This window comes from Betta splendens, chromosome 5 (genome assembly GCF_900634795.4).
Source record: "Betta splendens chromosome 5, fBetSpl5.4, whole genome shotgun sequence".
In the NCBI taxonomy this organism is placed as follows: domain Eukaryota; kingdom Metazoa; phylum Chordata; class Actinopteri; order Anabantiformes; family Osphronemidae; genus Betta; species Betta splendens.
The window spans coordinates 263,935-291,682 of record NC_040885.2 but is presented as its reverse complement, the minus strand read 5'-3'; the positions used below and the strand labels follow the sequence as shown (position 1 = coordinate 291,682).

General features: G+C 47.6%; 1 protein-coding gene and 1 long non-coding RNA gene across 2 annotated transcripts; one reads left to right on the top strand and one right to left on the bottom strand.

The window, feature by feature from the left end:
• The first annotated feature begins 1,106 nt into the window (after positions 1-1,106).
• Positions 1,107-27,748, top strand: adamts9 (ADAM metallopeptidase with thrombospondin type 1 motif, 9). The gene is made up of 39 exons (XM_029151274.3): positions 1,107-1,556; positions 1,798-2,195; positions 3,520-3,682; positions 5,280-5,587; positions 5,747-5,830; positions 5,923-6,047; positions 6,154-6,194; positions 6,286-6,391; positions 7,060-7,206; positions 7,480-7,621; positions 7,755-7,859; positions 8,567-8,712; positions 9,205-9,386; positions 9,462-9,598; positions 9,703-9,820; positions 9,958-10,053; positions 10,141-10,307; positions 10,388-10,517; positions 10,906-11,032; positions 11,130-11,340; positions 11,414-11,575; positions 12,109-12,270; positions 12,716-12,835; positions 13,950-14,057; positions 14,136-14,303; positions 15,349-15,597; positions 16,116-16,277; positions 16,374-16,550; positions 20,255-20,425; positions 22,045-22,221; positions 23,766-23,936; positions 24,055-24,249; positions 24,322-24,451; positions 24,524-24,618; positions 24,704-24,792; positions 24,887-25,020; positions 25,391-25,482; positions 25,566-25,670; positions 26,500-27,748. Exons 1-39 carry the CDS (start codon positions 1,460-1,462, stop codon positions 26,587-26,589), a joined length of 5,787 nt encoding a protein of 1,928 aa, XP_029007107.1. The 5' UTR covers positions 1,107-1,459; the 3' UTR covers positions 26,590-27,748.
• Positions 20,419-26,096, bottom strand: LOC114855798 (uncharacterized). Its single transcript, XR_003785981.3, has 4 exons — positions 25,944-26,096; positions 22,751-22,804; positions 22,030-22,196; positions 20,419-21,327 (listed from the first exon to the last, which is right to left on the bottom strand). It is a non-coding gene; the product is annotated as an uncharacterized LOC114855798 (long non-coding RNA).

Sequence of the window (27,748 nt, the reverse complement as noted above, 5' to 3'; positions counted from 1 at the left end):
CTGCACGACGTGGCTCGTGTTGTAAATCGTAGTAACAAGTCATTTCATCAGTTGCATTAAATGAATTCTAGCCTCTAACGTAGCAAGTCTTATTTGTTTATATGTCTCAACGTGTGAGTCTGAAAACCAATCTTATCTTTAGGGTAAAAACAAAGCATGCTCTCCACACTTATCAACTCATTCATATTTTACTCAGCTTATCTGCTGAATCCACTCATGCATGAGTAATTCACCTCCCAGTCATCTGCAGCGTTGTCTGCGTAAGAAACCAGTGCATTCAGAATGAATCGTCCACTCACTGCCAGTGCAGTATATGTCTTAATCAGCAAACATCCTGTATTACTTGTACTTTGTAGGAATGTCCGGCTACAGTATTGCATAAGTGTAAAGCCTGAATCAGTAGATTTAGTCTGTGTAATAGAGGATGTAGAGATGGTTGATTTACACAGTAGCATCACTGACACATTCATCACTTCAGGTTTCAATAAACTGATCGGCATCTTTTATCTGACATCAACAGGTTGCTGTCAAACAAGTAGGATGGAGGACGTCTGATTGCTCCCATTAAGAAGTTTTGTTGATTTATATTGAATGTTTCAAAACCACAGAGAGCATTTATGTGTGTGCTGCTTATATACAGATTTGTCCTTCTTTTCCCACAGTTGTGTACAGAATATGTAACAGTAAGAAGCAACATCTTCCACGTGCCTGATAATCGTGTACATTTAACAGCACTGCAGGCAAGATGTGAACAGAATAATAGTGAAGTCACAGACAATAGGAACATGAAAGGCTCAGTACTAGGGCAGAGTGTAAGTCATTTCGATAACTAATATTGATATTTGACACTTCAAACTAGTCTGATTATATTTACCTTAATTTTTACACAGTGGAACACTTTGTGTCATAGTGTGTCATAGCAACAAACTAAACCCATGTGTAATGTATGTTTGGAAGTGGACTGTCCAACACTAACCCCCTGACACCCGATCGAACATATAAACCCCCTCATAGAAATAGACTTTATAGTTTTACAAGTTAATAGTTTTACTATAATAGTTTTTTTTGGCTGTGGCTCATCCGTGGGGTGGTTTTCATTTCCTCCCAGAACAGACCCCACACTTTCCTCCTCAGTGGACGTGGTGGACCATCCTAAAGCCCACCTTGCCCGACTGATCCCGCCCCACTGAGCTGGTGCACGGAGTTCCAGCGGAACCCGCTGCAGTTGACTGAGCAGCCCACCTCTCTGCAGTATGCATGGTCGCCAGGAAATCCTCGAAGCCCTCACGCCCCAGCAGTGTACTTCACCGGCCAGAGACCACCTACTTAAGAGCCGGGGATAATACAGTCGAATGCGGCAGGCGGACCGGCGGCGGAAGCGCAGGAGTGACCGGAGGAACAGAGAGTTAGTGCAGGACTCGAGGCTGACGCCGCGGCTCTCCTCTGAACGTGGACAATCATGCATGTGCTCTTTTGGGGCTTGGGGTTCCTGCTATTCCCTGACATCTTGAATGTAGCCGCATCTACGGGGAGACCGGTCTTGAATTCCGACACAGGTAACGTATGGCAACACGGACTGGAAGTTATTTTGTGCCGGAGCGCAGAATGAATGGGTTTTGAGTGGAGTGCGGCGCGTGACCCTGCGGCGCTTTCCGGATAACCAGACGCCTCTGTCAATTCGTCGCGGCGCTGCGAAGCCGCCGCTTTTCAAAATCCCACCGCCTTTTAACGCGAGCCGGCTGTTGTTCGGCCCCTGTGTCTCGGCGTGTGTTTAACGCGTGTGCCTTCATTCCGCAGCAAAAGAGGAAATCGGCGCGTATGAGATTGTTACGCCGGTGCGCGTGAACGAAGCCGGTGACAGGTTTCCAACCAGCGTGCACTTCAAGAGGAAACGGCGAAGTTTGGAGGAGGGCACCGGGAACGCGACGGATCACTGGGCCTGGCCCAATATCCACTACAGGATATCTGCGTTCGGACAGCACTTTCACCTCAACCTGACGCTGGAGTCTGGATTTATAGCCCCTGTCTACACTGTGACAGTGCTTGGAGTACCGCGAGGGGATAACATAACGGATTTTGCAGCGGATGGGGAGGAGGAGGAGGAGGAGGACACGGAGTTGAGGCATTGCTTCTATAAAGGACACGTAAATGCACAAGCGCAGCACGCCGCCGTCATCAGTTTATGCGCCGGACTGGTGAGTTTTTACGCACGGGTTGAGGTCCCGGGCGTGTGATGACCTTATGACGGGTTGCTTTACTTTTCCATCATGGGGTTTTTGGGGGGGGGGGATTGTTGCTTATAGCGTGCAATGTTGCCCACGATCACTTTGCACTATGTACTGAATTTAACCCTTTGTTATGAACACACCGGTAGTGTGTTCATACATTACGCATTCGTCTGGAGACCAAACAGCAGAAAACATCGCCTTCCCTTGTAATGAGTGATTTAATCCAGATGTGGACACCTCCACGACACCTTTTTATTTGCATCAGGACCCGTTCATTCGTTCCCCATAAAGCATAAAGTTAGATGAACTCACTCTCATCTCGCTCCCGTGCCTCCCTCTGGTCTCCGGGTCTGTGACGTCTTTACACACGCGGGAGGGGGGGGGGGTGTTTACGTCATGATGAGTTGGTCCCACTCCCAGGCTTGCTGAAGCATGAGTTTTAGAGCAGAGCAGAAATGCACTCGGAAAGGTCAATGTCTTCCCAAAGTCCTGCTCGCTTGTATTGTGCTTTTAATGGAGATGGGGTTGGATGGGGAGTTGTTGGGTGTGTTTTACTCACTCTCAGGCTGAATTCATTCCAAAATGGTAGCAACAGCTTCGTTCAACTACTTATTGTATTACCAATGTGTTTCCTTGCCAACTCCCCTAAATTTGCCAAAGCGCCTCCTATTGCCCAGACAAGGAAACAGAACAGAAACAGTGACTGACCTAAGGGAATGCAATTTCGCATATAGACCAAAGTTTATTATTCTTTTCACAAGCGTCAGATTTGACATGTGCCAGACATAATAGTGCCAGACTCTTATCAGCCCCCGGGGCTGCAGTGATGGCTCCGAAACGTGCTTGGCTGTGTGCGCGCCTTATCTCTGCTAAACATCTCCGACCTCCGCGTTAGCCGCACCAAACGTGCCGTGGAGAACGCATTTAACAACGTTTTTTAGCACGCTTGCCGCCTAAAACCTGCAATCTCACAGTTTTCCCAGTAGGTACAGTATCGTGGTTCTAGTGCTGTGCTTTTCCTCATGTTTTGAGGCCATGCATGCAAAATCACCTTTATTAAAGCGCTCTGGTTTCAGCATTGCCTGTTATCTCCGATAGTAAATGACCCACATCTCATTGTTGCTATTATGAATATTTCTTACTGGAAAACACACGTATTAGAGTGGTATGGCAGCTTACTGGTTGGCTCCCCAGTTCTCTCCATGTTTACATATGGTCATTCCTGAAAAGAAAGTATTTATAGATAATGGGTTGAAACTAACTGCTGGATGCTTTTGTTCTTGCTGCGTAGCTTGGCACTTTCAGGTCTCCGGAGGGGGAATATTTTGTGGAGCCCCTACACAACTATCAAGGGGAACACTATGAAGAGGAACACACAAAACCTCATATTGTGTACAAGAAGAGCGGACCCGAGAAACAGTCGCCTGAGGAGAACTCGGCTTGCGACACGTCAGGTATTATTAACAAAGACAGCCTCCCCAGATAACACACACACACAAATACACATTCAGGAGAGAGGACCACACACTTAGAGTGGAGATAGCACGTGTGAGTACTGGTTGGCTGATGGATAGTAGAACGCGTTGACAGCTGTGGTTTGAGGAAGGTTTTGAACTGACAGTGTGCTCCAGAGACCCACTGAGTTCCTGTTGGATGAGAAAATCAGAATGTGTGGTTGTTTGTGTTCAGTGCCATGAACAGGGAGGCACGGTCCTGGTCCTCCACATCAGATTCGCTCCAGTCACTGCTCACTTTCTCGCCTCCTAGTTGATCACGACAGTGCTGTGCGTCCAGATGCTCTGGATGTGACCTCATACCCATTGAATTTCACCCACAGGACGAGGTTCGATGCATCAAAATCTGGACTATTAGAAACTGATCCTGCAACAGAAAAATAAGCCTATTGAGATATGACAGTAACTGTACCGTGGTACTAAGAATCAGCCCTGCACGGTTCTGCACAATGTGGCTTATCTGTGTGAGACTAACAAATCCACTGATTGTGCCTAAATACTGCAAGACTGAATGTGCAGAGCAACACAACAAAGGAGACGCTGATAAGTTCTAATAAGTTTCATGAGGACAAAATGACTACGCGTAATATTGATAACCATTTCTGAGATACGGCAGTAAAACCCAGTTATATAATGAGACGCGTGCCGTATCTGATATTCCCTCCAAGTGCAGTGACCGCATTAAAATGAAAGGGCTGCAGCTTCTCAGCGTTCACGTGACGTCACAGGCAGCGCTCGCCGGCGCCCACAGCTGCAGCACGGGCCCAGCGCTCACACAGGAAAATCGTTTGTATCGTCCAATCTCAGTTTACTGGCTAAACTTCCTGTTGACTCTCGTACTTCCTCTGCTTCTTTGATAAGCAAGTTGGGCAGAGCCACCGCGCAGCGTAGGTTGTACAATGGCAAAGTGATGCCAGCTTGAAGCCGTCGCATAATCAAAACTACAAGCAGGACAATGAGTGTTGATCGATATCTTCTCTCGAGTCGGCTGGAAATAACTCAGCAGATGTTTAGCTTCACTGTGTTTGTAAATGTTTGTGCGTCTTCTCGTGTGCAGTGTGTGTGTGTGTGTGTGTGTGTGTGCGTGTGTGTGTGCGTGTATTAAATAGGAGCTATATTTGTTCTAGAGTGATTCATCATAGGTCATAAATCGTGGATGAACTAACACACTGTAGCCCAGCTTTTTGTTCCATCGGTTCATTGATGGTGGTCCAGAAAGAGACAAAGGGCCGCGCCGAAAAACAAAAATAAACTAGTATTGTCGCCATGTCACGATTCAAATCAAAGATCTTTTTCCTTGTTTTTATTTTTGCAAACTTTTTTTCCGGCTTTCTTGTATTTGCACAGATGGCTGCGTGTCACAGTTACCTAGCCTGAACTCTTCTCCCCTGGTCTGAAAGGACCACTTTTTCTGAAATAAACAAAAACCAGAGCGAGTGTATTTTAACAGCAGATGTTCAGGCAGCAGCTCTAGATATTTATCCATCAGCTGCCACTTTGTATATTTACGTACTCACGAGTCTCTCTTTCTTGCCAGGACACAAACGCAGGCACAAGAGGCACAAGCTGAGGCGACGGCCGGCTGCCGGGGTCGGCGCGAGCGTGTTCAGCGACGTGGAGTCGCTGAGCGCCGGCCTGGTCAGCGGCGCTCTGCTGAGGCCAGAGAGCAGCGGCGCTAGCACCAGACCATCAAACGACAGCAGCGGCGACACGGGACCTCACAGGAGATCAAAGCGCTTCCTCTCCTACCCGCGCTTCGTTGAAGTCATGCTCGTGGCCGACGGCAAGATGGTGGAGCATCACGGCAGCAATCTGCAGCACTACATCCTCACGCTGATGTCCATAGTGAGTGCGGTAGTGAACCTCAAATACCAGTTTCAAGGCTGAAGTGGGCTCGTGATCCTCAAATCGATTCTCAATTCTCAGAACTTGCCTAAAGCTGTGACACATCAGCTGGGTTTACTTTTGTCAATTCAGAGGTGTGATGTTGTTTCTTTTGTCTAGGTGTCTTCTATATACAAGGACCCCAGCATTGGCAACCTGATAAACATTGTGATAGTAAAGCTAGTCATAATTAACAACGAGCTGGTAAGAAAACAAGCTTTTTTCCCTCTATAATTACAAAATATCAATTTAATGTATCTATATGTGACTGTGCTGGTTCTCGTATTTCTCTTCAGGAGGGTCCAGTCATTTCGTTTAATGCACAGACCACTTTAAAGAACTTCTGCATTTGGCAGCAGAGCCAAAACAATCTGGATGACAGCCACCACTCCCATCATGACACTGCCATCCTCATCACCAGGTGCCCAGAACACACTCTGCTCACTCAGAACCACTCTTCAGGCCCTTTCAGGCAATGAATGAAACTGCTGTATACTGTAACTCTGATGTGTTTGTCTTCACCACAGGCAGGACATCTGCAGAGCCAGGGACAAGTGTGACACCTTAGGTAAGTGGTTATTTAGGCACTTTACTAACACTGTTTATTATTTCAATGATTATGATGCTAGGAAACTGTGTGTGAACCTTCTGTTATTCAGGCCTCGCAGAGCTGGGGACGGTGTGTGATCCGTACAGGAGCTGCAGCATCAGTGAGGACAATGGGCTCAGCACTGCGTTCACCATCGCCCACGAACTTGGACACGTGTAAGTAAGCGCAGCGTGTTTCCACCGGTGGCTCCTTTTACCGGTGACCTCGTCACTTGAAGGAAACCACACATGCCTTACCAGCAGATGGAGATGAAGCAGCTGTCTTCTCGGCTTTTCCGTGCTTTCCGTTGTGTTTCTTTATCAGCATGCTCGCAGTTTTCCTCTCACTCTTTTTAAGGAAAATAGAAAGAAGCTTAAATAAAAGCACTACTTAGCGACCAGCAATCTCTGAATTGACCAAAGTCCTGAGTGAGGCAGAGCCATGAGGGGGGTGGTCCTGCTCCTGTATACCGGAGACTGTTACAGCCCTCATCAAATTCGCATTCTAACCACTAAATCCATGTTTATCCGCGTCAAGTGGTGACAGCATGCTCTGCAGCCGCTTAGTCGCGGGGCTCAGTGTTGTATGGTACCTGTCAGGTGGGGAGCTCAGCGGTTAAAGCTCTGGGTGTGTGGCGCCGTACCTGCCCACCACAGAAGCGCATTTGCTCGTACTCACTGTGCCCTGATCCATCTAAACGCTTGCACGGAGTTTGTCAAATATCAAATAATGTGTGTGCTTTGCTGCTTTCTTTTCAAATGGCTTCAACCATTTACACAGAAAGTCTAAATATGTAATATATGTATAATATTAACTCAGCACATTATCCTTTTCGCTCGGCCAGGTTCAACATGCCTCACGACGACAGCAACAAATGCAAGGAGGACGGAGTTAAGGTCCAGCAGCACGTCATGGCTCCCACGCTCAACTACAACACCAACCCCTGGATGTGGTCCAAGTGCAGCAGGAAGTACATCACAGAGTTCCTCGAGTATGTCCTCCTCTGGGCTGCAGCATTGTTTCAAACGCACATGGGGATTAGCCTTTGTAGATGAAGCCCCTCGAGTAAAGTTACACACACGTCTGTGTAATTAACAGTATCACATCATAGAGACGAGGCGACAAGGAGAGATTATAAAGACGTCTAGAAGCTCTATTCATGTACAGAGACATGACCTCTCCTGCTGTACTGAGTTCTGTTTGTTTGTGTCTCCTGTTTTTCTCTTTTTTTTCTTTAAGTCATTTGATTTTTATTTCTTAATAGCACAGGGTATGGCGAGTGCTTGCTCGACGAGCCCGTTTCTAGGCAGTACGGTCTCTCTCAGCAGCTGCCCGGACAGATATACAGTGTCAATAAACAGTGCGAGTTGATATTTGGGCCGGGAACGCAGGTGTGTCCTTTTATGGTGAGTCGAGTCGGCGCTGAACTGTTTAGGACTGATGGAAAGGTTTTGTTTTATTATCATGGGAGCTCTCCAAGCTGCTGGCTGAGACAAATGAGCCCTAAGCCGAATGTGTGTGTTTATTTGGGCCTTTCAGACTCAGTGTCGGAGGCTGTGGTGCACGAGTCCGGAAGGCGCCCAGCGAGGATGCAGGACCCAGCACATGCCGTGGGCGGATGGCACCGACTGCTCACCTGGAAAGGTACAGTGCATATCGTCAGTTTGATGCTCGAACGCTTTTCCCTGCATTGCCATGTTTCTATCTTCCGACTTACCAAGCCTAAAATCCTTTACAGAACTTTTTATACAAAGCAGAGCAGCTTTGACAGAAATCTGGACTCTAGGAACTCCAGTAAATGACGGTCGCTCTCGAGGCAACGGCCTCGTTGAAGCTTTTAATTAGGACTCTGTCTCTAACCCCTCGCTTCCTGCCGCTAAGACATAAAAGCGACTTCGAAGTCCACACGTTGATTTTCTTGTTGTGTTTGTAGCAAACACTCGCGCCCATGCCACGACAGACTGCGCCACACGAAATGTCCAGAACAGGGTTTGTTTGTTGAACAGCGTAAGATTATCCTCCTGTTACGAGCTGAGATGTATTTATTGCCTTTGTGTTTGACGCTTTCTTGTCTCCCCTCCAGCCGGTCACAGCCATGAAGTGTTTTTCCTGCTCTTTTTTCTTTCCATTTGCTTCTCTGTATAATTTCTCCCAGATTAGCATCAAAGCACCAGAGAGCAGATAGATGTGTTGCCAAATCCATGAATAAGATTTCATATGTTCATTCTGTACTTTTGTCTTTTTCCTCCATCTTATGTTTTCATTTTGATTTTGCTTCTTCTCAATGTCTCCCTCTATTCGCATTATCTGCCTTTTCATTTGTCCGTGTCCTCTTGTCGCTCTGACTGCAGCACTGCAGACACGGCCTGTGTATAGACAAAGAGCTAGACGCTTTGCCCGTGGAGGGGGCGTGGGGCGTTTGGAGTCCCTTTGGTACCTGTTCACGGACGTGTGGAGGGGGCATCAAGGTCGCTGTGCGTGAATGCAACCGGCCCATGTGAGTAGTCCAGGTCTTTGGAGTCATGCAAGTCAAGTGGACCGTGTCTCCATTTCTACCAAAGTCAATGTTCCATAGATCAGTCCTTCTTAACGTAATTCTTCCCAAAGCGACTAGGTTGACTCTCTGATGGCAAATCTTAAAAATCTTAAAAAAAAATATGACAATCACTACATCTCTGTGAATGTTAGCTTTCATCCCGGTGCTGTTCTAAGTTCATGAAAACATAGAACAGCACTGGGCAGAACCGAATTCCTGCTATTATCAACTAGCCTTGTACTTCAAGCATCTGATTGGCTGAACACATCTAATCTAATTGGCAGAGTTAGTGGGAAAACTAGTAAAACTGAGCTGGCCAACCTTGGCAGGGCACGATGAGAATGTGTTTGGACTCCTGACAGATGCCTATGGCTTCCTCCAGGTGTGTGAATAGGCTGCATGCTGAGGTGAAGGGAAGTGAAACACTTTCTTCATTTGCTAATCTTCATTTAGACCCAGGAACGGAGGGATGTACTGCGTTGGTCGCCGGATGAAGTTCCGTTCCTGCAACTCTGAGCCCTGCTCCAAGCAGAAGAGGGACTTTAGGGAGGAGCAGTGCGCCGCCTTTGACGGCAGGCACTTCAACATCAATGGTCTACCTCCAAACGTGCGCTGGGTTCCCAAGTACAGCGGAAGTGAGCGCGCCGTTGGTCGATTGCAGACATAATCTGAGTTTGGTAGCAGTGGCCTTAACGTTTTTCTCCTGTCAGTTCTAATGAAGGACAGGTGTAAGCTGTTCTGTCGGGTGGCAGGCAGCACGGCCTACTATCAGCTCAGGGACAGGGTCATCGATGGCACGCCGTGTGGACCCGATACCAACGACATCTGTGTCCAGGGCCTATGCAGGGTGAGCCAGCGCCAAATAGCTTCCGGCTGCAAGGATTTAAAGGCACTTCCATTTTCGTGTTTTATATCATGTCTTTCTCTCTTCTCCGCCGCGCTCATGAGAAGCAAGCAGGCTGCGACCATGTGTTAAACTCCAAAGCCAGAAGGGACAAGTGTGGCGTGTGTGGAGGCGACAACTCCTCCTGCAAAACCGTGGCGGGCACCTTCAACATCGTCCGCTACGGTGAGTTTTATCGCCCTGTTATTTCATTTGCAACGGTCTGCTGTTAAACAGACATCTACCCACGTTCCTCACGACTTTTTAACGGCTGCTGAGGTTAAAAAGGCAGTATATAAACACGCTACTCGTGCCGTTCGCAGGCTATAATGAAGTAGTGAGAATACCCAGCGGTGCTACAAATATAGATGTGCGTCAACACAGCTACTCAGGGAAACCAGAGGACGACAACTACCTCGGTAAGTGCTCCAGTGTGTTGTTGGGTAGTTAACCCTTCGTGGTCCTGTTCCCTTGGGTGCCTCTCATTCTGTTCTGTCCCCCTGCAGCCGTATCAAATAGCCGCGGAGAGTTCCTGCTCAATGGAGACTTTATAGTCAGCATGTTCAAAAGGGAAATCAAAGTAGGAAATGCAGTTATCGAGTACAGCGGCTCTGACCATATCATCGAGAGGATCAACTGTACCGACCGCATTGAAGAGGAGATTATTGTCCAGGTAGCAATGCCACAAGTGGAACTCATGCCACCCAAAGGCAGACCACAGAACGTGTGCGTCACCTTTCCTGCTTCCCCCAGGTGCTGTCAGTGGGGAACCTTTACAATCCAGATGTGAGGTATTCCTTCAACATCCCCATAGAGGACAAACCTCAGCAGTTCTTCTGGGATGCGTACGGGCCCTGGCAGGACTGCAGCCGCCTGTGCCAAGGTGAGGGGGCAGCACAGGGAGCTGGCACCATGGGAGCGCTCAGCGAGAAATGATGTGGTGGCGGGAATAGTGGCCGCTGAGCTAGAGGTGTAGAAGAGGGAGGACTGTTTGTCTGAGTTTAACAGGTCGGTGTTAGACATTCAAGTTTACAGGGCGCGATTAAGGTTCAGAGTCCTGGAGCACATGGAGGCGGATTGCAGGTACACATGAAAACTGGGTTGGTGACCTGACCCTGAGGGGAGTTTGAGACCCGAGCTACAGGGTCTAGTAACATGAGCTAGTGTTATAGTAGAGGTTTACGACTCTGCCACCATACCACTAATATTGTAGGGGCGGTTGCCATGTTTGTGGAGCATTAAACCCATGATATCCTGCTGTGTCATCACAGGAGAGCGCAAGCGGAAGATTCTCTGTAGCAGAGAGTCGGACAGGGTGGTGGTATCAGACCAGAGGTGTCACGGTACGGCCCGACCCGCTGCCATTACTGAGCCGTGTAACATGGAGTGTGAACTCAGGTGTGTAGTACCGACTGCCCATATTGTATACACTAAAAGACATTTATTTGGTTATTCAAAAAACTGACAATGATTTATTCGCTCACGTCTGGTGCAGGTGGCACGTGGCTCGTAAGAGCGAGTGCACAGCCCAGTGCGGCCTGGGATACCGCACGCTGGAAATACACTGTGCCAAAATCAGCCGCGGGGACGGGAAGATCCAAAAGGCTGACGATCGCTACTGTAGTGACCAGCGCAAGCCGGATGACAAGGAAGGTTGCCATGGAGACTGTGACCCGGGCGGCTGGGAGTACTCGCCGTGGTCAGAGGTAAGATGGTTTGAGTTTGTTAAGGTTTATCACAGAGCGGGTCCCGTCTAATCGCTGATCTCTTGTGGTGCAGTGCTCCAAGAGCTGCGGCGGTGGCACCCGGCGCCGTGGAGCGGCGTGTCGGAAGGCCGAGGCGGATGGCGACGAGAGCAAATGCAGCCAGCGGGACAAGCTGACTGTCCAGTCCTGCAATGAATTCCTGTGTCCACAATGGAAGACCGGCGACTGGTCTGAGGTCAGTACAGGGTTTTCTGACCATTAGTACAGTCACTTCTGAGAAGACTGTTCTGCTGTTGACGTAGCTGGGTTTTCACGGAGCAAGGAGAAGAATCTCTCTCTTGTGGTTTTGAGCCAGCAGTGATCTGGGTCAAATGTAAAATCTCAGCGTTGACTGTGCATGTTTCAGCTCTGGGAGAGCTGCTCCCCTACTTCCCTCACAGCCAGCGTTGGGAAATTGGTGATTGCAGGGCAGCACTGCTTGCCAAGCTTTGGGCTACATTCCAGAAATATTTCAGATCTCCCATGTGGCGCTGCTAAACACAAACAAACCTACATCGTACTGTACAGACACTGTGTGCACTGTACTTAATAAGTAAAAACATGGGCCCTTTTGTTTTGAATCTGCATACCTAGCGTCACGCTACGCTACGCTACGCTACGCTACGCTACACCCTCCATGCACTCCACCTCCCTCATAGAGTAGATTTCCTGCAGCCTCGATGACTTTTAGCAACCAGTGTCTTTAAAACCTTCACTATTCGCCCTTAGTGTCTGGTGACATGCGGGAAAGGCTACAAGCATCGGCAGACATGGTGCCAGTTTGGCGACGACCGTCTAGACGACCGCTTATGCGACGCGGCTAAGCCCGAGGCTGTGCAGACGTGCCAGCAGCAGGAGTGTGCCTCGTGGCAAGTGGGACCGTGGGGACAGGTGAGATCCCCCCAAATCCACCTAACATACAGTCAGTATGGTCAGAAACACACTGACAGGGTCAGCACTATCTGAGCCCTGTTCTACATGCACACAGGCCTCGGTCCATCAGAGGACGTGCATACACTAAGTTATATTTGAAGCTGTTTAATGAAGTGTGACCCGATGGCAGCTGAAGTTGCCGCCACAGAAGTTTGACCCTATTTCACTGGAGGCAGTGAGGCAGAAGAGTGGCCGGGCTAACACAGCTCCACTGCCGTGAAACCAGGACAAATGTATATATATATATATACGTTGACGTCCCTTATATGTTGAAACATTTACTCAGCTTTTTAACTTTTAGATTTTTAACATTTGTGTGTGGAGCCTTCTTTCACCCCGCTCTCTGTCGCTCGCTGTTTCTAATGTCCTCCGCTCTGTCCTTTTACCCCCTCTGTGAACCCAGTGCACTACCTCGTGCGGGCCAGGCTACCAGATGCGAGCGGTGAAGTGTGTGGTCGGTTCTTACGGCGCCGTCATGGATGACACTGAATGTAATGCCGCCACGCGACCCACTGACACCCAGGTAACGAGGCCTTCCTCCCTTCGGCGTCTCTCCTCTTCCTCCTCTCAACGACACCCGAAACAGACGCAGATAAATATTTGGAAGAGTGAATACAGTTGCTAATTTAATCTGTTCCAACCAGCTAGTACTGCAGACTGGCATGTTGTAGAGTTTCCATAAATCACGCTAACATGTGTTAGGGCATTTGTTTGCATATCACACAAAAAGCACAGGAACCACCAAAGAAGACTATTTTGAGCTGAGAGACAGTTTTGTTGGGTCAGCGTGGGACACAAATTCATGTCAGAGGGCCAACCATGCAGACCCAGGATGAGGCCCCCCTCTAGTCGCAGTGACATTTAATTCCATTGCCGGGGCCGACAGAGCCAGTGACCCTGAAGCAGTCGCCCCACCTCGTTGTGATTCTAATCAGCCAGCCATGAAGTGGGCCACCAGGCTGCCAGTCCCAGACCACTGGCCTCTAGGACGTGGACGTCCGGTGCTACGCGATGGCTCTGGGTGGCTGTGGTCTTGTATCTGGAGGAATAAATGGATGGATGGACAGAAGCCGGCTCATAACAGTCGGACTGGTTTCTACATTTGCATGAAGGCGGACAGGATGTGTACATACAGTAGAGCTGCGTTTAGCTCTGTGATGAGGCCTAATTGTTTCTGTTGGTTGGCGGCATGTGGAATGTAGAGGCCGCTCCGTCTGCCTGACCTAATTAAGGCCGTCTTTTTTAGAGACCGAGGGTCAGAGGGCAGCGGAGGGCACGGGGAGGGAAAGAGGAAAAAACGGAAGAGGAGGGTTCAAGGGGACAGATTAGGGGGAGGAGCACACAACCACGCCAGCGTGGGCATTGGAGCCCAGAGTACCACTCCACTATGACCTGTTATGACAGGGATCAGGGCTTTATGCTGAGTGGCTTACTGCCACAATCCATACTTTAAACGAACGGGGCGGACCCTGTTAATGCTGTTTTGGTAACGAAGGAGAAGAGGATGATGGGAAATTGAACTACTCTCAGATGTAGTGTTTAAGTCAGTATTGTTGGTATTAATTATGTTTGTGGAATTCATTGGTCAGGAACTGATCTTGTTACATTATATTCATGTGTGTGTGTCCTCTCTACAGGACTGTGAACTGGCCCAGTGTCCTGCAAACCTCCCTGCGACTCCAGGGACCAAAGTCCCCTCCCCTCTAGGCCATAAAACCCAATGGCGCTTCGGTTCTTGGACCCAGGTTTGTTGTCCTGTCACACCTCAGTCGCTTGTTTTTTTTAAATTCCTACCTTGTTAACTTTCTGCCTCTGCTTAACAGTGCAGTGCCAGCTGCGGCAAAGGCAGCAGGATGCGTTACGTGAGTTGCCGTGACAACCAGGGTGGCGTGGCGGAGGAGTCGGCATGCGCCCACTTGCCAAAACCCGCGGCCAGTGAGCCGTGCACGGTGGTGGCCTGCGGACAGTGGAAAGTGCTGGAATGGACAGTGGTAAGATCATCAATGTGTACAATAACACTGATGATGATGCTGAAGATGCTGCACATACAGCACATTTACTTTACTGTATTCAAGCTCATATAATTTTGTGGTGGACAGTTTCAAACTTTGGAAACAGGAAAAAGCTTTTCTGGGGAGTCGACCCTTGGACCTAATTCCAGATGTTTGTCTTCCCTAAAGATTTACTTATTTCAGTGCACTTTGCTCTACATTATTTGTCAGTTAGTGTCTGCATGTGTGTGTGTGTGTGTGTGTGTGTGTGTGTGTGTGTGTGTGTGTGTGTGTGTGTGTGTGTGTGTGTGTGTGTGTGAGAGAGAGAGAGAGAGAGAGAGAGAGAGAGAGAGAGAGAGAGAGAGAGATCTGACATCTGAGTGAAGCCCAAGTCTGGTAGAGCTGGGCCTCTAGTCTTGTTTACAGATGTTTCTCATCACAGTCCTGGTGATACAGTTCATCCAGACTGCAGGTCTGGTCACCATTCACACACACACACACTCATTGACCCCCAAAAGGAAGTAGTTCATTCCAAGGCCAGCACAGTCTTTAGAGGCTTATCTCAGCCACACACACATGTTCACAAAGTTTTTTCTCTCCCTTGTAATGATAGACACCCCAACATGACAGACGTTTGTTATTGAGTCCAGTACGTCAGCGTCATTTAGTGCCACATCGTAACAGCTTATGTGCGTAAAACCTATCCCAAACATCTATAATCATGTGAAATCCATAACATTGTGACAGGCCGGTGTAAACCTCTGGACAGTGTAAGCCTACACAGCTGCTGCGTGATGTGAATCACCTTATGCAAGACAGAAGGAGCCTCTGCCACGGAGGAGCTAGCCTGATTTACGGTGGCTACTCGGAGCTTGGGTCCAGGCAACAGTGTTGCTTTTGACTGTAGCTTTTCTGAACTGTTGCACTTTAACTCCTCCGTGTGTTGTGAAGCAGCTGGAAATGAAACCCCTTCACCATCCACGATGGAGAGCGAAAGAGAGCTAAAGGAACGTTTGAGCGTCACACCCATGATCTCTTCCCTCAGTGCTCTGTGACCTGCGGCCAGGGGACGACGACGCGCCAGGTGCTGTGCGTCAACTTCAACGACCAGGGAGTGAACGCCAGCGAGTGCGACCCCGACGATCGTCCGTCAACACAGCAGGACTGCGCAATGTCCCAGTGCCCGTCCCGCTCCAGCGAACCCCGAGCTTTGCCGTCCTCGCCCAACGCCGGCACCAGGAACAGTCTGCCCCGTGCCCAATCCCACCTGTGGCGGACCGGACCGTGGGGCGCGGTGAGGCATCCTTCCCAAAACCTTAATCTCTCTTTAAATATTGAGTATATGCAAACCCATAACTCAGGACCAATGTGAGGACATCATCTTTATATCTTTCATTGTAAACAAGCAAGATGCTCTATAGTGAATGTCTAATGACATTGATGTAGTTTATCTTCTCTCTCTCAGGACTTTTTAGCATCTTGACCTGCATTAGCGATAATCTAACTTCAAAAATAACTTTGACCTTTAAATAATTCCAGGAAGCGATTGTGTGTATTTGTGGTGACTCTTCCTTCCTTCGTTCTGAGGATATCTATTTTAAAATACGTTAGCATCAGGCAGAGTCACTATGCCTACGTATGATGTACTGAGTGGTAATTAATCTACATGGATGATTCTGACTTGGCGGCTTTATACATCTCTGTGTAAATAATATAACGTCCCTCTGTGGGTAATGCTCCCATGCAAAGGAGCGTGTGCTTGTGAGAGCTGTCCCTCTGACGCTGTGCATTCTTCCCCCTCTGTAACAACAGTGCTCCAGTACATGTGCGGGAGGCTTCCAGCGGCGTGTCGTAGTGTGCCAGGACGAGAACGGCTACACTGCCAACAACTGTGAGGATCACAGCCGGCCCAATGAGCAGCAATCCTGCGAGTCCGGTCCGTGTCCACAGTGGGTCTACGGCAGCTGGGGGGAGGTGAGGCAGACGTCAGCTGGTCTGAGGCTCCTTCGCGTTCAAAACGTCCCCTCGTGGCCGTTTGTAACAGGCGACTGCTCTGTCTGTCCCCTGTAGTGCACCAAGCCGTGTGGAGGCGGCATAAAGACGAGGCTGGTGGTCTGTCAGCGTCCCAACGGCGAGCGCTTCAACGATCTGAGCTGCGAGATCCACGACAAGCCGCCGGATCGCGAACAGTGCAATACTCAGCCGTGCCCGTCTAGCCCACACTGGAGCACAGGCCCATGGAGCTCGGTACGCTCATAAAAAATACTCTTTCATTTGTAACACCTTTGATTTTTCATAGTCTAACTGTTTCATCAGCAACGGCCGGGTGGCCGTGGTGCTTCAGCCCTGGAGAAAATGACACTGCCACTTCCGTGCTTTTACTTTTTAACCCCCTCCACTTCCTGCTCACTCTTTGGGGCCGTTGATTGGTCAACTTTTCTTTAGGTCTTTTAGAAAAGTTGAAAGGTCAACAATACACTCAATCGCAATATACCAAACATGCTTCAGTGACAGCTTCAGTCCCTTTGTGTCAGCCCTAGTTCCCATGAAACTGTTTTTGAGCCTCCAGAAAGATCAGGATCACTTTGCATCACAGTCAAAGTTAGTTTTGTAAAATATTGTCTTTAAAGATAATTTATTAAGATATTTTTACTTATCTTTTATATATATATATATATATATATATAACAATAACTCATGATTTAATTTGTGTCTTAGTTCTTTGTATTCGCACATTTAGCCGATCGTTCATATGCAAATACCGATGAATGTCTTTGTATATCAGGAATATACAGTACAACAACTTTTATATTATTATCCAAAGAATGGCTCATTATATCCAAATACGTGGTGCTACACATCAGATGCTTTCATAAAACTGTATTTGGGCTGTGTACTACATCTTTGTGCTTTTGTATCAAGATATCAATTTGTCTTGAGGCACATGTGTTTTTTTTAGAGTTACTAATATTATTCAGACACTTTATTTTATTGTTCACATATTGACCCTCTTGAAAAAGCATCAGGGTTCTTGCCTCGAAGTGACACTAACATTAAAGCATGAACGTGCTGACTGAAACGTCCAGTATCAGTAGTGAAAACTGTCAAGCGGCAGCTGTACTGTAAAATAAAGTGTCTCCCAACGTTAGCAGGTAATTAGAACTAACAGCCATTGTTTTTTTTCCGAATTTGACAGAGAGGTTTGATCCGGATTTTCTAAAGGTGCTTGCTGAGTGTATTTATATTGTGTTAGTTAATGTTAGCCTTGTACCGTCAGCGCTCTGAGTGACACCATGATACCTCACCTAGAAGGAAACACAACTCAATTAGCCATCAAAGCAATACGACAGTGGTGCTTTGGTCCAACAAGGGATGAGTATCAAACACGAATAATCCGATTTTCTTTTTTTACCAGTTAGATGTTTCATGTGGCACGTTGCTCTTCGAGGCTGCCTTCTTTGAGCCTTCTTCTGTCTTTCCATTTTCGGGTAGTGACTTGGTGGTCGGAGCGAAAAGCTAAATACCAAGAGTATCATGAAACAATGTCGAATTGTCTCCTGTGTCCACTTAAAGTAAACGGGCTGTCTGCATGTTGTACAGTGAACACGTGACACCTCTGACCACAGGGGAGGTTTGTCGTGTTCCAGTATCCGGAGCTCTAACTCTGAGCCAACCTAATGTGTCTACCTCAGTCTCTGTTACGCCCCCCACCCCCTCCTGTCGCACCTCGCACCCCCCCTAGAACTGGGGGGGATTTTGGCTGGCTAAGATTAAGCACATGTATGAGAGGCTGTCCAGTGCAGCTGACGGCCCTAAACACCGATCCAAGGTGTGTGTGTGTGTGTGTGTGTGTGTGTGTGTGTGTGTGTGTGTGTGTGTGTGTCACCCTCCTACTTTGTTCATCACTACTTTATGTGTGACAGTGAAAACTGATCCATATTCTGTGGTTTGGGGGGTGTTTGCCTGCAGCCCGCCCAGTTTCCTCCTGGTCATAAATGTCTGTACTGACGTCACACCTTATTTTAAGGGCCTGTTAACGCAGCAGTGAGTGTTCTTCTACCACACATACTGTAACCTTCTAACGGAAACTATCACTCCCACATGTATGATTGTGAAGGATCAAACTACAGTAGGCCGAATCAATGACAGTATGACTGTAGCGTCTCTTGTTCTACTGTACTCAGTCCCTCAGTGTAAATGGCAGTACAGCACAAACACTACATCAACAGGCTCTTGGAATAAGTTTATTGTATATCGCTTCCTCTCAAATGGCAGTATCAGTCTGTGTTTCAAGACAATTTCTGTATATTTATGTAATTACTTGTATTTATTGTTACTTCAATATAATGTTATGTCAATATTTAATTTTCTATGGATTTGTTGGATTTCTGTTCATTTTCAGAAAAGGTTACGATTAAAGTGAAGTAGAGGTACTAACAAAGGCTTTCCTCATTTTTATTTGAACCAAGCACTGACGTCAGCGACTTCAAAGCAGTTTCCATCAAGGTGAATCTCCGCCCTGTCATTGTCTGTGTTCACTCGCTCCTAGCGCCTGGCTTTTCCTGGGACGCCTGGCGACGCATGCTCGCCTATGAAGTCGCCAGCGCCCTTTGCCCCTTCCTGTCAGATCGCTCTGCTCCAGTGTAATGCATGTGGATGACAGTGTATCAGCGTGGGGGGCCCCTGATGACAGTGGCTCGAATGAGGGAGGCTGTCAGGAAGACAATACGTTAGTGCATGGGTGGGTCAGGGGTCACGTTTGATCTAGGGAGGGGCCCCTTCCTGGTTCATCCCATCAGCACAGGCTGACTTCTGGGAAATAGTCTGTGATCCAAGGATAAAAAAACAGAAGACAAAAGAGGAGTTCAATAGGATTCCTAAACATGGTGCTGACACCGGAGCGTTCAGGAGGGGGTCATTTCCCACCGATATAGAATCACACAGTAAATTTGCATTTAAATGACCCAATTTGTGTCTACAAACAATCTGTCTCAATCTGAACTTAAAAGTCAATTTAAACAACTCACATTCGTCTGCGATGTAGATGAAATTGCGTTTACTTTTTGTCTCTTGCAGAAATTGCAGACGAGGTTAATAAATACAGGGTTGAGGCTCTGATCAGCACAACTGCAGAGACGCCCCAGTAAAAACATGATTAAAGCTGATTGTCTTAGACTGTTAGACGTGTTCACAAGCCTCTTACTTTGACACGTTGGCATTATTTTATAATTTTTACACACTCATCACACAAATCGCAAAACTGACATTTTTATTTATCTCAATTTTATTTACAGGCAACAATTAACATTCATTATTTTTATTGTCACCCGTTTATGAATGAACGTTCCAAAGATGTCTCCCACAACTGGCGGCACATTTCAAACCAAACGAGGGAGGCAGTTTTCCTTCATGATCGTTCACTTCCTCCTGCCAGAATGAGGTGACAGGCCACAGCATGTGCCTGTCCGGTACAGTCAGGGCTGCTGGGTGCAGCGCCGCGCCAGGCCTCGCACTCGTTCAACTCTGATCCCGTCGCCCACCATCCATCCATGCGACGCCCCCCCTGAGCCCCCCCTCCGCCGTCTCCTGCAGCACTGCCCTGCGTGTGTGTCCGCCTGTCGCACTGAGTTAGACCTTTAGCGGTTCAGTGAACCCGGAGGTGAAACGAACTGCTGCCGGGTCGATCCTACACGTTTTGTCATTGGACCGTCTCATCACGTGGAACTGTCTTGTTTTTTTTTTTGCTCCCTTTTTTTGCTTAATCAGCAAAGATTCACTAAATGACAACTTTTTCATTTGTTTAATTGCATTTTTGCAATTTTAATTTAATTTTAACCAGACTTTTAATTTAACCAGACGTTCAGGAAATGGTTATGGAATTTTAACTGCAAACACAGAGTTTTGATTTAAAACAAAGCTCACGGTTTGATTTGTGTCTCTTCTCCTTGCAGTGCTCAGCCTCCTGTGGGAAAGGGTTCAAGTCCCGTAAAGTGAGCTGCGTGACCGGGCTCGGCCGCCCAGCCTCGGAGGAACACTGCCTGCATCTGGCCCCCAAACCCAACAAGCAGAGGCGCTGCAGAGGTGGACGATGTCCCAAATGGAAGACCGGCAGCTGGGGAGAGGTGGGACCGGCAGCTTCAGCACTCACCTCCTGCATCTCCTGCTGTCCCTCTCATGCTTTTCTCTTCCAGTTAGACGTTGCATGTGTGTGACAACCTAGCATTCATTCGCTGTGCCAGGCTGGTTTACACCTACAGTAATATGGTGGTCTGCATCTTTTCATGCTGGGCCTGGGAGAAGTACAGTAAGACGTAGCGCCGCAGCAGCAGCAGTCACTTGGAGCTCTCTTTAGTAAAGCTTCGGCCCCTCGCATCCTCTCAGTCTTTACTTTTCCTTTAAGCCTCACGTCACATCCTCACTTTTTTCTCTCTGTCTTCCACCGTCACAATGGAAACCGCATGTTGACCTATTATTTGAATGCGCTGCTACAGAACAGGCATCATCATACCGGAGAGCTTGTCGTCTGCTTTTTCTCCTTCCTTCCCCCCGTTACTCTCTTTTTCTCTGTCTTTTTCTCCCCCTGTGCTGCGTCTCTGACTTCACCCCACTTGCCAGCAGTCATAGCACAGAAACACATCTGTGCTGCATACGTCAGGGAGGATGTGTGTCTGCTCCAAACAGCTGTAGAGCACACGCATGCCAGAGGAAAGTGCCTCCACATGACACTCTCAGCTACAGTGTGATTACCCATGGTGCAACAGGCTGCCTTGTACCTCCAAGCTATGATACCACCACAGTTAATATATAATGTCGGGTCACACATGTGCTGATAATCTATGTATCAGATGACATGTTTTTACAGATTTAAACCTTTATCTGGAGAAACTCTGTGGCCACAAATGATGTGACCTCACTTCAGCTCCGTCATCTGGATGTGTTTATCATCCGCTGTTGCTCCTGTAACCTGAAAAATATGAGGAGCTTGATGGTGGTCTCAGTCGTGAGCATGTTATACTCACAGAATCTGTTTGAAAATAAAAAGAAAGAAAAAACATCATTAATGTAAAATTACAAAAACATCTTAAAAAGCAACATCGGAAAGATTTATGCTTAGTTTATACATTGTAAAACATCAAGACTGGCTCAGATTACAAATTTAAATACCGTCGCTGCCTTAAAATTTAGGTCAAACTCATGGATGAAAAATAAACAATTAATTCATTACAGCTTTTTGGAAATTGTTTGCGTTAGTTTGGTTGATCTTAAGAACAAACTTAATTAATCGACAAATGGACTGTTTGGTCTGTTTACATAATTTTATAATTTTAACGTTTTGTCTTTATAGTATTTTTCTACAACGTCATCACATCATGGTTTTATTTAAGATTTTATTTGATTTAAAGTAAACAATAAGCCAAAGATAATGAAAGTAAAATACCACGTGGTGGTGGGTTATTGAATATAACAAAATACGTTCACATTTACAATGATTAATGAACGTTTCCTATATTAATGCTACCTTATACTCTAGTATTTAGATTTTTGGCAAACAAATGAAGTCAAATAAATTACTGAACAAAATGATAATGAATGTGTAATACACGGCAACTTAGAGATTATTACTAAGGCCAATAATAGATCCGCACACATTTACAGTGTAGGACTCGATAGGCATGATACAGAAAAACTCTAGAATTAAAAGCGTGCGTTAGGATTAAACGCGTACCTGTTCCGCTTCCAGTGTTCGGTATCATGTGGCGACGGCGTCCAGCAGCGGGAGGTGTTCTGCCAGGTCGGAGAACGGCGCAGCCAGTCTGAGGCCGGTTGCTCCCAGCGCGCCAGACCGGCCTCCAGCCAGAGCTGTCGGGTCGCCGACTGTCCGTCCCGGTACCGCTGGAGAGAAGGAGAGTGGCAGCCGGTAAGAACGTGGGGAACGAGCGCACCGGTTCCGTCACACCTGGAGGCGCGGCCTGTTCAGCGCCAGTGAGGAGACGCGCAGGGCAGCTCCAGCCCCCGATCAGAGTCAGATGATGCGTGTTTTGTAAAGTGGATGGTTTCCGTTTGTAAGTTACAAGGTCCAGAACCGCGGTAGTCCCAAAGGCTGCTGCCGAACTGAACGGGTTCGCTGCGCACAGACTGGTTGAGACTCGGGGCAGCGACAGCAGCAGCAGCAGCAGCAGCGGGCGTTTCTTCTTCACCGGGATCAAATCAAGTTGAATCTGGGTCACTGCGTAGCATGAAGTGTGTTGTCTGGAAGTGGATTCTAATTAGTGTGGAGAAGTGTTTGGAGCCCCCTGCGTGTGTCCCAATTAACAGCTGGAGGTACTGTAATTACATGTACAGCGGTGCACAAAGAGCCAACCCAGGTCTATATGGAAGATAGTTTTGCTTATAGCTTTATGTACTGCACGTGAATCATTTAAACTTTTCTACTCAGGAATACTCACAATAGATGATGCGGGCCTGTTACACATTCAGACTGATGGAGACCATCTGCTTTCCTGAAATACACGAGAATCAGTGCTTACATTTTCAGCCCACAAGGACCTGGATGTTTGTAGTACAGTGAATTATTACTGTAGTGGTTCTATGGATGCAGAGACAATGCAGCCAATCTAAACCTTCCTTTACGTTATGCTTCCCAATTTGACATCCAGTTTGGATGGAAGCTGCAGTGACTATTACTAGTGACATTTACAATACAAGCTCAGTTCAGCAATTATAAAACACTAATAATTTGTGTGGTGTTTTATTAAAATTGCAACATGTTGCTAGAAAATCTGCTGCTTGATGGGGATTCTTCTCTGTGATTTTCTGGACTATGTGGGTTCTCTGAGACTGAGCAGGCAGCTGTTTTACACTGCTGAACCTCATTCTCATCAGTCTTAAGGTTAGACTGTAAACAGTTTCAAGCTTTAGAAGCTGTGTAAACTCTTCACAGCTCACGGCCACGTCCCGAGTTCAACCTCTGGTTCTCAGCACACAGCTCTTATTTTGACACATCCTTTCCATCCTCCAAAGCTCATTCACCTTCTTCTTGGTTTGACCAGGATATTAATGTCCACATATACTTATGCTAAGTATGTAGAGCCCTGCTGTGTTACACTGAGCGGTTCTCTGCAGGCTAGAGGCTGCAGCTACTTTTCCAAAGTGTTGTTAGAGCAGACAGCTGCAGCATTGTTTATATTTGGTGTGGTCTTTTGTTAAGATAGTGACAGGCTGTTGCTGTGATTCATACTCCCACACAGTGAAAGTGCTGCTTCACTATCAGACGCCTGATGCCAGACTTTGTTCCTGTTGTACCAATGAAGAGCATGTGCTTGAATATCATACACAGGTCCACGTTCAAAAAACACTTAGACTCGAACTCGAGGAGCACACATTAGCTGCTGAATGTCATTTTCTCTTCATACCGCTCACGCATAATTTGGCATGGTTGTAAAACAAGTGTCTCAACCACAGTGCAGTAAATCGTGTGGCCTGGGCCAAAGACGACGATCCTTGCAGTGCGTGGACCACAGCCAACGGGAGGTTCATGAAATGTACTGCGTGAACCAGATCAGGCCTCCAGACATAGAGAGCTGCAACCACCACGCCTGTGAATACATCTGGATCACAGGCGAATGGACTGAGGTGAGAGCCCAGCTTACCGCTAGCACGTTATTCTGCATAAGCACTGTTCATGTAAATGAATGACGTGGTGAGGATGTCGATCAGCTGTTCAGTGACGCTGATGTGTCCTCTCCTCCAGTGCTCCACCAGCTGTGGCCAGGGCTACCGGCAGCGCCTGGTCTCCTGCAGCGAGGTGCACGTGGCGAATGACAACTACGAGTACGGCCATCAGTCTTTGGCCAACTGCCCCGGGACCCCTCCTGAAAACTACATGCCCTGTAATCTGGGCCCATGCCCACCGCTGCAGGAGTGGAGGGCCGGAGCGTGGGGGCTGGTGAGACTGGCTTGCTTTCTCTTCACTGTTCTCAGTGTTGCCGGACCTCACGGCCTTCTTGCGCCTCTGCAGTGCTCAGCGAGCTGTGGCGACGGGCTGATGGAGCGGACGGTGCGGTGTGCGTCCACGGACGGTCAGGAGGGCGGCAGGTGTCCTCCAGACACCATGCCAGAAGTCAGACAAGTCTGCAGAAACCCGAGCTGTGAGTGTACAGTGTGAGGCTTTTTGGTGTTCGGCAACGACAGGCTGATGTCTCTCTTACTGCGTCTTTTAGGCCAGTTTCCTTCCAGCTGTCAGGACATTCGGAGTATTAGTGGCCCAATCCCAGACAGCGAACATGTTCTCACCATCGAAGGAAAAGAAGTCAAGGTAGGATCACTATATATGATAGTTGGTACCTATGATGTACTCAAAAGTGCCATTGAATCATCATTGAGTCATCTTTCCTCCTCAGGTCTACTGTGCAGGGATGCACACAGACAGTCCGCAGGAGTACATCACCTTGACAACAGGAGAGAATTTTTCCGAGATCTTTGGCTTCAGGTGAAACAGCTCAGAAAGCTGCCAGTGATTTGTACAGTACATGCCAAACTTGATCCATTGACCTGGGAACTCGTGTGCTTCCTCATTTCCCCAGACTCAATGATCCGACCCAGTGTCCGGCCAACAGCTCCAGGAGAGAAGATTGCGACTGCCGCAGGGACTACGCGGCTGAAGGCGTCACCACTTTCTCCAAAGTCCGCCTGGACATCAGCAAGATGCACGTCATCAGTGAGTGTCCCAGGAGAATGCGCGTGCAAACGCACAGAGCTGCATCCTGTCCACGGTTCTCCCAAATAACAACTTCCATCGTCATTTCATTATGTCAGCACTCACATTGATTAATGGGCTCAAGATGTCTTCAAGGTTTATTTAGACAGCATACTATTACAAGGCCTGGGGGGATTAAAAGAGCCTGCGCTAAGTAGTAGGTATTATGCAGATATTACCATTAGACTCTGCTCAAACTGCCGTGGCAGCAACACAGGGCTTGGCCATTATGGCACATGGAAGCTATCATGGCGCAGGTTCATTCGAGGTCTCGTAGCAGCTTCTAGTACCACTCCTGACCCACGTTGTCCTGCTCGGTCTCATTACTCAGCTACAGATTGGCAGTTCGCTTCCACCCGCGAGGGCAAGAACGTGCCGTTTGCCACGGCTGGAGATTGTTACAGTGCTGCTGGTTGTCCACAGGTGAGAGTGGAACGTCCGGCTTTAAAAACACTCTGACTCTAAACTAACGAAAAGGGACTTGTGACTAACTCTGTGCTTTTTAGGGCCGCTTTCAGATCAACCTCTCAGGAACAGGTTTCAGGGTGTCTGAGGACGTCTTGTGGGTCTCTCATGGCAACTATGCAAAAATGGACGTACGGAAATCCCAGGTATATACGACAAGTTGTCTTTTACTGAGAAAACATTTTACAAAGCATCAGAATTTAGGTTTTTCTGTTTTAAACATGTTTTAAAATCACAAAAGACCTTTGCTGTCCTTCTAACTCTTCCATTCCAGCTCTGCTTAACTCCCTGCTAGTTCTATGGGCTTTTAAATCTCCAAGTGGGCACAGTCCCAAGTGAATTCTGTATTCCCAGCTCCTCTTCTCCTGAGAAAGGACCATTACAGAGCAGCTGCTTTCTCCCCCACAACCCCGCCTCACCTTCTGCTTTTGAAATGGAGATCACGCTGAAGAGGGCCGAGACGATGCCAGAAAGCGTTCACAGCCCGCTATGCGCAGCCAGCCGGCCCTCTCTGTGTCCTTCAGGCAGTTTGAATAAAGTCGGGTTGAGACAGGGGGATGGAGAGAGAGAAAGAGGGGGAGAGAGAGAGAGCTCTGGAGGAGATCAGACAAACCACTCGCTGCCCGCTGTGGCTTTCATGTCGTGGGATAGGCCTTGCTGTGTCCTCCTTGTTTGTTTCCAGGCATTTGTATGTGACCGCCTATTGTGTTGCATGCAGAACACCACAGAAGCACTGGTGACTAATGAGCTCATATTTCTCTGAGAGTGATTACCTCATTCGCGCCTGGCGGCAGTCTGCTCTTTGTCTTTCACTGTGTGAAGTAATACGGTCCGGCCTCCACCATTATCTTTCACACCCACATCTCTAGTTCAGTGACAATAATCTAAGATATTAATAAGTGACAAAGCTGACATGCACCTGAGCCATGGCAGAACAATTTCACAGACTCCTTGTCATTCCTCTTGTGTCCACAGGGTGGCAGCAGAGTGTCAGGAATGTGCGGAGGCTACTGTGGCAAATGTGTGCCATCGTCTGGCTCCGGGCTGCCAGTCACAGTGGAATAACCATCTCCTACCAACTCCCTCAATCAAGTGCTGAATACATAATGATTAATGTTAAAATAATTGTATACGTTTGTTTAGCAACACTTCTGTATTTCTGTTCACATCAACTCATCAGACCTTGAACCCGTCCTCCACGTGTCCTTGTCCCCCTGCCATGTGTATAGTGTAAGATACTGTGGTGTAAGTAATGTAAATAGCAGGATATCAAATGTCTAATTTATTGTACTCAGCATTTATTTTTGTATAATTTATTGGTGTTGTTGCATAACAAGCTCTACACAGCTGCCATTTTTCAAGCATTTGCCAGAATGTGCCTTCCATGTTGGATCTTTGCCATTTGGACTTTTGACTGCTTTTGTTGCTTTGGTTCCATGGTATAGTTGTAGGAAGATTCTTTCTCCCTACATTGAATGAGTTGTAAACTTTGTACAACTCTGCTGTGCTGTTAGTCTGTCCAGAGTGTGTGTGTGTTCGGATTCTTCGCGAGCCGACAGACTCAGCGTTCACTTCAGGTACTTCTCTCCTTCCGGCTGAGGTGCTGTCATTTGTCCCACTGGATGGGAGACCTGTGAACTTTGGTGTATCCTCTTCAACAAGTGGGCATAACAAGCTGCAGGAGAGAAAAAAAACAGGCATTGCTGCTATGGCAATCAGTATAGACACACACATTAAAACCACCGTTTGAAATAGCAGCACTTGGGAAAGGACTAATTTGTTTAATCAGAGCCCAGGTAGCACGTTTACTGTACATAAGACGACTGTAGCACACAAACACACACATCGCTGCCTCCTGAAGCTGTGTTCTACAGGCAGTGCATCTCTGGGAAAGTTTGCCGCATCCAGGGTGACACATTCGCCCTTTGGCTTCTACAGAGCAAACAGGTTATCGTCTCTGGAGAGACTCAAAAGAATCCACACACTTTGCCTCAGGCCAGTAAAGCTCCAGATGATTCTTCACAGATACAGTGCGTGATCCCGTCCCTGGTGACGCCAGGAGGGTTTTTGTAAAGTAGCTGCCTGTGGCCTCTGTACCTCGTGTTCTTCTCGCCAGCTTTTAAGATTCGGTCCAAACTCTACATTCTCATTAGCTCCTGGTCAGCCTGTTCTCTTTTATGACATAATCAGGGTACTTTACTACTAAATATATATATATATATAT

Coding starts and splice junctions, on each gene's coding strand:
- adamts9 (XM_029151274.3), top strand. CDS start 1,460: ATGCATGTGCTCTTTTGGGGCTTGGGGTTCCTGCTATTCCCTGACATC. Junction 7,207..7,479: donor TACATCACAGAGTTCCTCGA/GTATGTCCTCCT, acceptor ATTTCTTAATAG/CACAGGGTATGGCGAGTGCT. Junction 10,054..10,140: donor AGAGGACGACAACTACCTCG/GTAAGTGCTCCA, acceptor GTCCCCCTGCAG/CCGTATCAAATAGCCGCGGA.